General features: G+C 47.4%; 1 protein-coding gene across 6 annotated transcripts in view; it reads right to left on the reverse strand.

Annotated features, from left to right (window-relative positions):
* Ns3 (nucleostemin 3) overlaps nt 1-1075 on the reverse strand; it is a 249272-nt gene extending 248197 nt beyond the window's left edge. For 2 of the 6 annotated variants that reach the window (XM_077655670.1, XM_077655671.1), the window contains exon 1: nt 723-1040. In XM_077655670.1, the coding sequence (XP_077511796.1) occupies nt 723-800 (78 nt within the window). In that variant the 5' untranslated portion in view covers nt 801-1040. Of the gene's footprint in view, nt 1-722 lie in introns of all 6 variants that reach the window. The other 4 variants (XM_077655667.1, XM_077655668.1, XM_077655672.1 and 1 more) reach the window with 4 other exon arrangements.
* Nucleotides 1076-8578: the final 7503 nt, after the last annotated feature.

Here is an 8578-nt window from a genome sequence, read left to right on the forward strand (position 1 = left end):
GGTTGGTAATTCATTGTAACACAGTAATCATTCAGCGGGAAGATGGAAAAACATAACGAAGGTGCCACATGCCGTCAGGCCAAGAAATCGAGCTCTTTCCTTGATAGTGCCACAGACGGCCTGCTGACGCATTGATCTCCTGCCCGTGCTGTCTCACACGCTTCCTTGATTTCTCCTTGTCTGCAATTAATCCGTTGTGTCGACAGTTAGCGCTTGTCCAGTCTCGTCTTTGTTCTGCGTTCTTCCCGCGCTATGATTACTGTGTTACAGTGTTTGTGAAAGTATTTTGCCCCGCATAAATACTTCTAAAATAATCATATCTTCACAATTTAGATTTGGCTCATTATGTTGTCTACTGAAACTCTGGTCACCGTCTAATATAGCAGTTACGAAACCGGAAGAACTAGCGGACATGCTTGACAACGGCACCGCAAGCCAGCATGCCGCAAGATAGCTCCCAAGTTTTGTAAGTCACATAGAGCGCATACAATCGACGCTTACGTTGTCAATGGAGCTGCTGCCGTTTAACGAAAACCTCACACCCGAAGGAAACCGAGGGCCCCCAGCGGACGGCCCCACACGTACGCGTAGAGAATGGGGAGATGCGTGCAGCGCAAAGGAAACGACACCCACAACGCCACTTGGCAGCCCTTGACGCGCAGGGTGCGCAATCGCCTGTCCTCCACAATAAGACAGCGCGCAGATGATGAAACAGCGCTTACGGCGTCGTAGAGTCGATTCGTCGGCTTTTGCTTGATCAGGCTGCGACCGAGGCCACTGGCGTGCTTTTTCTTGGTCATGGCAGTGAGAACAACCCAAAATAAGCACGTGCGCGCACACCGCCGGCTGTAGCACCTGCGCAGAACGACGAAACCTGAGACGCCTACAAATCCCTACGAAGCTGCGGGCGAACTCGTGCGTGCAGCAAATCGAATGCCCATAGTTTCTTACCTAGAATATATAGAAATATACTGGCACGGCCGCTCAATGGCAACGCACTTGAAGCGGCCCGTCGCGTCACGCCGATTCTGCTGGGCGAGAGCGTGACGCGAGAGTTTACAGTTTCCGCCGTCGGGGCGCCACTGCTCCGGGACACGAAATGGAGAAAGCGAACTAGAAAATTGACAAGCAAATATCTGGACAGCAGTAGGGGGCAAATCAGCAATTATCGGTTAAGAAAAAGGTTAAAGGAACAAAGAGAGCTTTGTGGAAAACAGGGATGCTGACGAAATCGGCACTGGAAACATACCGGACCTTTAAACAGGAAATTGTCAAAGAAAATATCTATGATAATTGTAGGGGAAGTTCTTTGTTGTTTGAGGCCAGGACTGGAGTTTTGCGGACTAAGACGTATAGAGTCAGGTACCAGGAGATAGACACTTTGTGCATTGCGTGCGGAGAGGAGGAGGAAACAGCTGAACACTTGATACTTTTCTGTAAAGGGCTTCACCGTACAGTGGAAGGCAGCGGGGCTGACTTACCCAAGGCATTGGGGTTTAGGGATAGTGAAGGGAAAGTGGATTTTAAGAGGTTAGAAGTAACCAAGCGAAGGTTATCTGATTGGTGGCTAAAAGCAAGACAGGAGTAAAATTTCACAAGACATGGCTAGGTGGCTTGAGCCACCGCCCGATATAGAGGGTTCAGCCGTATCCATCCATCCATCCATCCACTAATAATTTTTGGCCGGTTTTTACGTTGCGCAGGGTCGGGGGCTATCGGCATAGGAATGTTGGCGGGCTTTCACAAGGCGTAGTCGGCCGGACGATGGGTCGGCAAGCTAGGAAAGTTAAGGAAGACGAGGACGGGGAGTTAGTGCAGTGCCAGGAGTGCGACCGTTGGTGTTACTTAGATGAGACTGGGTTCGGGAGCTTAGCCGAGGCGGATGAGGCTAGCTTCGTGTGTAAGATGTGTAAGCTGTTTGGGGACGCCGTTCATGCGTTAAAAGGGGAATGGGAAGCTGGGTTTAATGCACTTAATGCGGACCGGCAGGTCGAACGAGAGGCACGGATTAAGCTGGAAGCTCAGGTCGCCGATTTGATTAAAAAGGAGGAGAATAATGCCGCTCTGTTGAAGCGATTTGTGGGCGAGATTAAAGAAGAGCGGGAAAAGCGGACCCAGCTAGAAAAACAGGTTGAAGCGCTCAGGTCGCGGCCGGCTGGGCACCCCAGTTCGGAGAAGTGTCAGGTGGGGGACGAGGCTCGTCGATCGTACAGTGCTGTAGTGCAGCGAGCATTGAGTGAGAAAAATGAGAACGAAATGAAAAAGGTTAAAGCGGGCATGGAAACTCGCGACAATAGCGTACAGCGGCAGGAGAGTCAGCTAGAGCGATCCGGAGGCCAACAGATGGAATTAGGAAGCGAACGTTTGGGGCGCAGGAGAGTTCTGGTGGTCGGGGACTCGAATGTAGCGAGGGTTGAGGGAGGCGTTCTGACGGCAGTGAAGGCAGACAGGCGGGTGCAGGTGGAGGCTCAGTCGGGAAAGTGCATGGTGGATGCAATGGCCAGAGCCCGGGAGGTGGTGGTGGGCAGCATGGATGGCGAACACCTTGTGGTCATCCATGCTGGTCTCAATGATGTACTGCAGGGGAGGAGCCAGAATCTTGAGACGCAGTTGGAGGTGGGGATGCGTAGGCTTAGAGGCCTCTGAGAGTGTGCATGTGACCATATGCGCAATCCCAGAGGTCCAGAGACAGGCTCGCGAAACGGAAAGGAGGGTCGTGGAGACTAATGGGGTAATTAGGCTATTGTGTCGACAACTAAGATACGAGGTGATGGAGGTCAACACGGAAGTGTACGAGGTTAGGCCCCACCCTTTTGCACAGGATGGCATCCACTACGGTGGTGCCACTGGCAAGAAGGTGGGTAGTAGGATAGGTCGCCAGGCAACAGCTTTTTTGGGGGGACCCAGAGCTCTGAAGGAACCAGCGTAGAGAAGGAAGAATTAAGATCAAACGGACAATGGAACCATAGGGGAAGAAAGAGACGCGAGCGCCAGGGCCAAGTTAATTCAGATATAGGTTTCATTAACATGCAAGGTGGCAGGAATAGACTGAAATGGGAGGAAATAGAAGAACAGTTAAGACAAGAGGAATTAATGGTATATGGTTTAGCGGAAACACATATTAGAGACATGGAGCAACCACCCTGTAACCCAGACTACGCATGGGAATATTGCAATAGAACAGAGGGCAGCAGAAAGGGAGGTGGAATTGGGGCGTTCATTCATAAAAGTATGAATTTTCAAAGGGTTAGACTGGGATGCAGGGAACATTTATGGCTAAAAGGAACAGTGGCAGGCAAGCAAACACTCCTTGCCTTTGTATACCTGTGGACAGGGGTTAATGCCAAAGAGGAAAACAGGAAAATATTAGAATGTATTGCAAGCGACATTGATGAGCTAGGAGGACAGGGCGAGATAATTATATTAGGCGACATGAATGCACACATAGAAGACCTGGATGGGTACACGGATTCGACAGGAAGCATGCTGCAGGACATGTGTGACAGGCATGATTTAGTTGTATGCAACAGCACCGAGAAGTGTGAAGGGCTCATAACATGGGAGGCGGGGAGTCTGCACTCGACGATAGATTATGCACTAATGTCACAGAGGATGTATAACAGATTAGGGGTAATGAGCATAGATGAAGATGGTTCCAGAAGTCTAGGTAGTGACCACAAGCGTATCAAGTTGAGCTTCAGAAGAAAAAGCAATGTAGGACTGAAGCAAGGTGAACAATCAGGGGGAAATTTTTACTCAGAAAAGCAATTGGAAGTAGCAGCCAAACAAATCGAGAAAGTAATTTTTGAGGATAGTGAAACAGAATGGACTTATACCAAATTAACTCGATTACTGGAGCTAGAGCTAGCTAAGGTGCGAGTAAAGCTAAAAGGGAAAAGATGCAAACCCAAGAGTTGGTGGGATGAGGAGGGCAATAGAAAAGCGCAAGGAAGCATCGAGGGAACACAGATATTCCAAGAAGAAGGGGGAACCAAAACCCGAAGTAGACAGTAAATGGGATACCTCTATAAAGTGTAGAAAGGACGCATCGTATTTGATTAATAAGAAAATTAGAAGAAAGGGTGCCCAATGGATGTCAAAAGTAAATAAAAGGGTAGAAAAGCAGCCCAAAAATTCTGGAAACATCTAAATGCAATGAGTAATAAAACTAGGCTAGAACAAAGGTTTATTGTTACAGATGAGGGTATTCGACTAGAAGGGGATGAGGCAATAAAACACATAGGAACAGGGATAATGGAAAAATTTACAGCAAAGCACGTGGTACATAATTTATCGAAGGAGGATAGACCGGTTACAGCAATAGCTTCACTTGAGCAAGGAGAGTGGGAAAGGGCAGAGAAGAAGGTTCCTAGTGGCACATCAACAGGACCAGATGGTATCACGATTATGTTGATAAAAAGTTAGGACCAAAATCCAAGCAAACATTAACACAGGTAGTGAACAAAATGATAGTGGATGAGAAAGTCCCCGATGAATGGCGATTAAGTAGAATGAACATGATATATAAGGGAAAGGGGGACAAAGCAGACGTAAGTAACTATCGTCCCATAAGAGTGACATCTGTGGTTTACAGGGTGGTGATGCAGATTATAAAGGATAGACTGCAGGCTTGGGTGGAGAACGAAGGGGTGTTAGGGGAACTACAGAATGGGTTCCAGAAACAAAGGAGGTTGGAGGACAATCTATTTTCATTGACACAGTGTATAGAAATTGCGGAAAAGGAACATAGGCCCTTATTGCTAGCATTTCTGGATGTTAGGGGAGCCTATAACAACGTTACTCAGGAGCATTTGTGGGACATATTGGGCACATTGGATGTGGAAAATGGAGTAATTAATCTTTTAAAAGATATATATAGAGGTAACAGAGTGCTCATAAAATGGGAAAAAAATGTATCAGGGCCTGTAGAGATACAGCGGGGGCTTAGACAAGGATGTCCTCTGTCCCCTTTGTTGTTCATGTTGTACCTGCGAGGTTTGGAGGCCAAGCTAGAAGGGAGCGGACTAGGCTTCAACCTATCTTTTTCAAGCAAGGGGAATTGATTAAACATTCATTACCGGGACTAATATACGTGGATGATATAGTGCTAATGGCTGACAACAAGGAAGACTTGCAGAATTTGATAGACATATGTGGTACAGAGGGAGATAGATTAGGTTTCAAGTATAGTAAGGAAAAATCTGCAGTCATGATATTTAATGAAGAGGGCGGCGAGCATAGAATACATGAGTTCATGCTAGAAGTAGTGGATGAGTACAAGTATCTTGGGGTGTGGATAAATAACAGTGCTGAGTATCTGACAGAGCATGAAAAATATGTAATGAATAAAGCTAGTAGGAATGCAGCTGTCATGAAAAATAGGGCACTGTGGAATTACAATAGGTATGAGGTGGTAAGAGGGATCTGGAAAGGGGTGATGGTAGCCTGACATACCAACTTTGAATGGGCACTGTCATAGGGTAGAAACTGCTTGTTCATTCTGGGGTTGTAGGGCCAACAGATATGTGAAGGCGTAAATTCTAAATTGATATCCAGAAACTGGATTTGGTTACCCTTAGGCAATTCATGAGTGAAATTAAGCCCTTTTCCTTCACACTTGAAAACATTGAGGACGCTACTCACCAATTCAGGCAGACTAGAACTAACAGAGAGGTTTACCATCACAAGATAATCATCAACGTACCTAAATATGCATACAATATATTGGTTGAGGAGACAACATTGCAAGCGCTGGTCAAAGGAAGAAAGGAAAATACTACACAAAACGGGTGCCACAGAAGAACCAATGCATATGCCACTTTTTTTAATGTAAAACTGTCCTTTGTGGCAGATTGCAGTCGAGGCAAGGTAGAATTTCAACAATTCAAGGAATTGTTCCAACGACATGCTAACTGCGTTTCGGAAACTAACTTCACCATATTCTTCTATTTGCTGCTTGACAGCTGCAAACAAGGCTTCATGCGGAATAGAATAGAATAAGTCTTCTATATCTATCGAGAATGCCGTGGTGGCCGAAGTGATGTCATCGACAGTGGCAAGAAGTTCTTTTGAGCTCATCGCTAAAAACGGATCCGGTCCCACAACTTTGTCCAGGTGCTTTTTTAGAAAATCCCCTACCATACGCTGCCAGCTGTCCTTCTCCGATACGATGACACGAAGAGGGCACTTCGCTTTGTGGGTTTTTCCTGTGAAGAAAACATGCAGGAACCCATTTTGGTCTTTCTTGACCTCTTTGGCCATTGATTCAAGTTGTACCTTCTTCAGAAGCTTCCTGGCAGCCATCTTTTGTCTTTTTTTCACAAAATTCAATCGGCCTGAAGTTCTTCGTTAATGCCTGAACGGCCTTTTCTTCATACATTTCAACCGGCATAACAACAAAGCCGCCTTCTTTGTCGGCATGGATGACTGTAAGGTCGTTGTCTTTCAGGTAGTTTACAATTTTCTTTAAAGGAGGGTTCTTTGGTGGATGTTCACTTACAGTGCGGATGAGGCTGTCAACTCCGTCGCCGATAACACGTCCCTTGTCTTGGTTTGTTGTACTACGTGCAATTTGTCGCACTGTAGCTAGAAGCTCAGAGCGGTCGGTCCTTGGTTCAAAAGAGAACTTCGGACCCTTCTCCAGGAGGCTCTGTATATTACCAGGGATGTTGACATTGCCTTCCACTACGATGGTCCTGGCTGCATTGCTGGTACGCATCCGAGATGGAAGCTTCGGCCTCACCTGGTGCCATAGAAATTCGGTGGATCTGGCAGCCATCTTTTTCAGTTCTGAAAATCTTCGGTTTGCCACGATGGGATCTTTTTTTTCATAGACAAGAGCGTGCAGCCAGTCAGTGTAGAAGCGCACTTGTCGCCAACGTTCTGACTTCATTATTTTGCTCATTCTTCTAGCGTGACCCCATGAGGATTCAGGCGTGCCCAGCATGGCTTGAACCTGCGGAGGAGGGATCTTCATCCTCAGGTAGTATGCTAGAACCCGGGAACGGCATGTGATGACTGCTATGAGCGATGTACAAAAGGTTGCAGCTTGATGCTTGGATGAAAAACATAGAGCCCATGGTAGGAGAAATATATTCAAGAAGGGTTTTGAGGCGGGCTAGTTAAAAGTTGGAAGTCTGCGCTGTGTGTGTGTACGTGTTTCTCCTTGGTCCCCGTTTCTTTCGCTCAGTTCAATCATGAAGGATAGAAAAGCAGCTCAAAAATTCTGTAAGCATCTAAATGCAATGAGTAATAAGACTAGGCTATAACAAAGGTTTATTGTTACAGATCAGGGTATTCAACTAGAAGAGGATGAAGCGATAAAACACATTGGAACAAGAATGACAGAAAAATTTAAAGAAAGAAATGTTGCACATAATTTATCGAAGGAGGATAGACCGGTTACTGCCATAGCTTCACTTGAACAAGCGAGTGGGAAAGGGCAGAGGAGAAGGTCCCTAGTGGCACATCAACAGGATCAGATGATATCCCGATTATGTTGATAAAGAAGCTGGGACCAAAATCCAAGCAAACATTAATACTGCAGGTAGTGAACAAAATGATAGTGGATGAGAAAGTCCCCGATGAATGGCGGTTAAGTAGAATGAACATGATATATAAGGGAAAGGGGGACAAAGCTGACGTAAGTAACTATCGTCCCATAACAGCCCAGCAAACAACGTACCTCCCCAGGAGCACCCAGAAAGGATGGAATGTCCCTGTCCCAGTACAACATTTATCGAACATTTCCAGGCCGTAGAGGCAGGACATAGAAACACAAGCAAAAGGGAAGGGCGCCCACTAATGTCGTAGAAACGTTTTTTCGAGGGTGTTAAGCAGAAACAAATAGCATTTTGGTCCCAGAAAGGTAACTGGGAGAACGTTTTTGGGACCAATGCTTTTCAACAAAAAATACAAATTGACTCCTCGCTCCCTTTTCTCTCTCCCTCGCGCCAAAAGCTACAGGGAGAAAAGTTTCTGCGCTTGCAATCGCCGTTTTGAGAGATCAGACAGTTTTGTTCGAACAGCCGTAAGCTCCATGCAGGCAGGCGACGGCGGTCTGCCTTTTCATCGCATCGCCGGGACCGGCGGTCACCAACGTGCCGGTCTTCAATAGTGTTTCCAACTTCAGCACGGTGCGGCGGTCCCTGCAGGCATCTTCAACTACCAGCAGTCCTCGTTGTGCCGCTGTCTAGCAGAGGCGCAGTAATGGCCTCCCGTCGCTCGCCCGGCTTCCTCGCTGGACGGAAGCCATCTTGCGCACACTTATACGCGCAGCCCCTAACCGCTCGCGCGCAACCCCCAGCGCGCAGCAGCTCTTGCTTTCATCACTGGGCTGTCGTGGACTTCGTAGCTGCGGATTCATGGCAGCTTTCCCGCGCACCTCGGCGTGCCCACATAATTCCTTTTGGAACTGGTGCAGCGGCGCGCGGCGCATCGCAAGTCTTTTGCACAGCTTCACGGCCCTACACCATAATGGCGCTCTTACCGGCGTCGTTCGCGGCAGCGGATTTCAAGGCAATGGGCGACTCCTAGCGCGCACTCTGCATCCCTCAGCGCCTCCGACGTCTGTGGCGTG

The sequence above is a fragment of the Amblyomma americanum genome, chromosome 2, assembly GCF_052857255.1.
Source record: "Amblyomma americanum isolate KBUSLIRL-KWMA chromosome 2, ASM5285725v1, whole genome shotgun sequence".
In the NCBI taxonomy this organism is placed as follows: domain Eukaryota; kingdom Metazoa; phylum Arthropoda; class Arachnida; order Ixodida; family Ixodidae; genus Amblyomma; species Amblyomma americanum.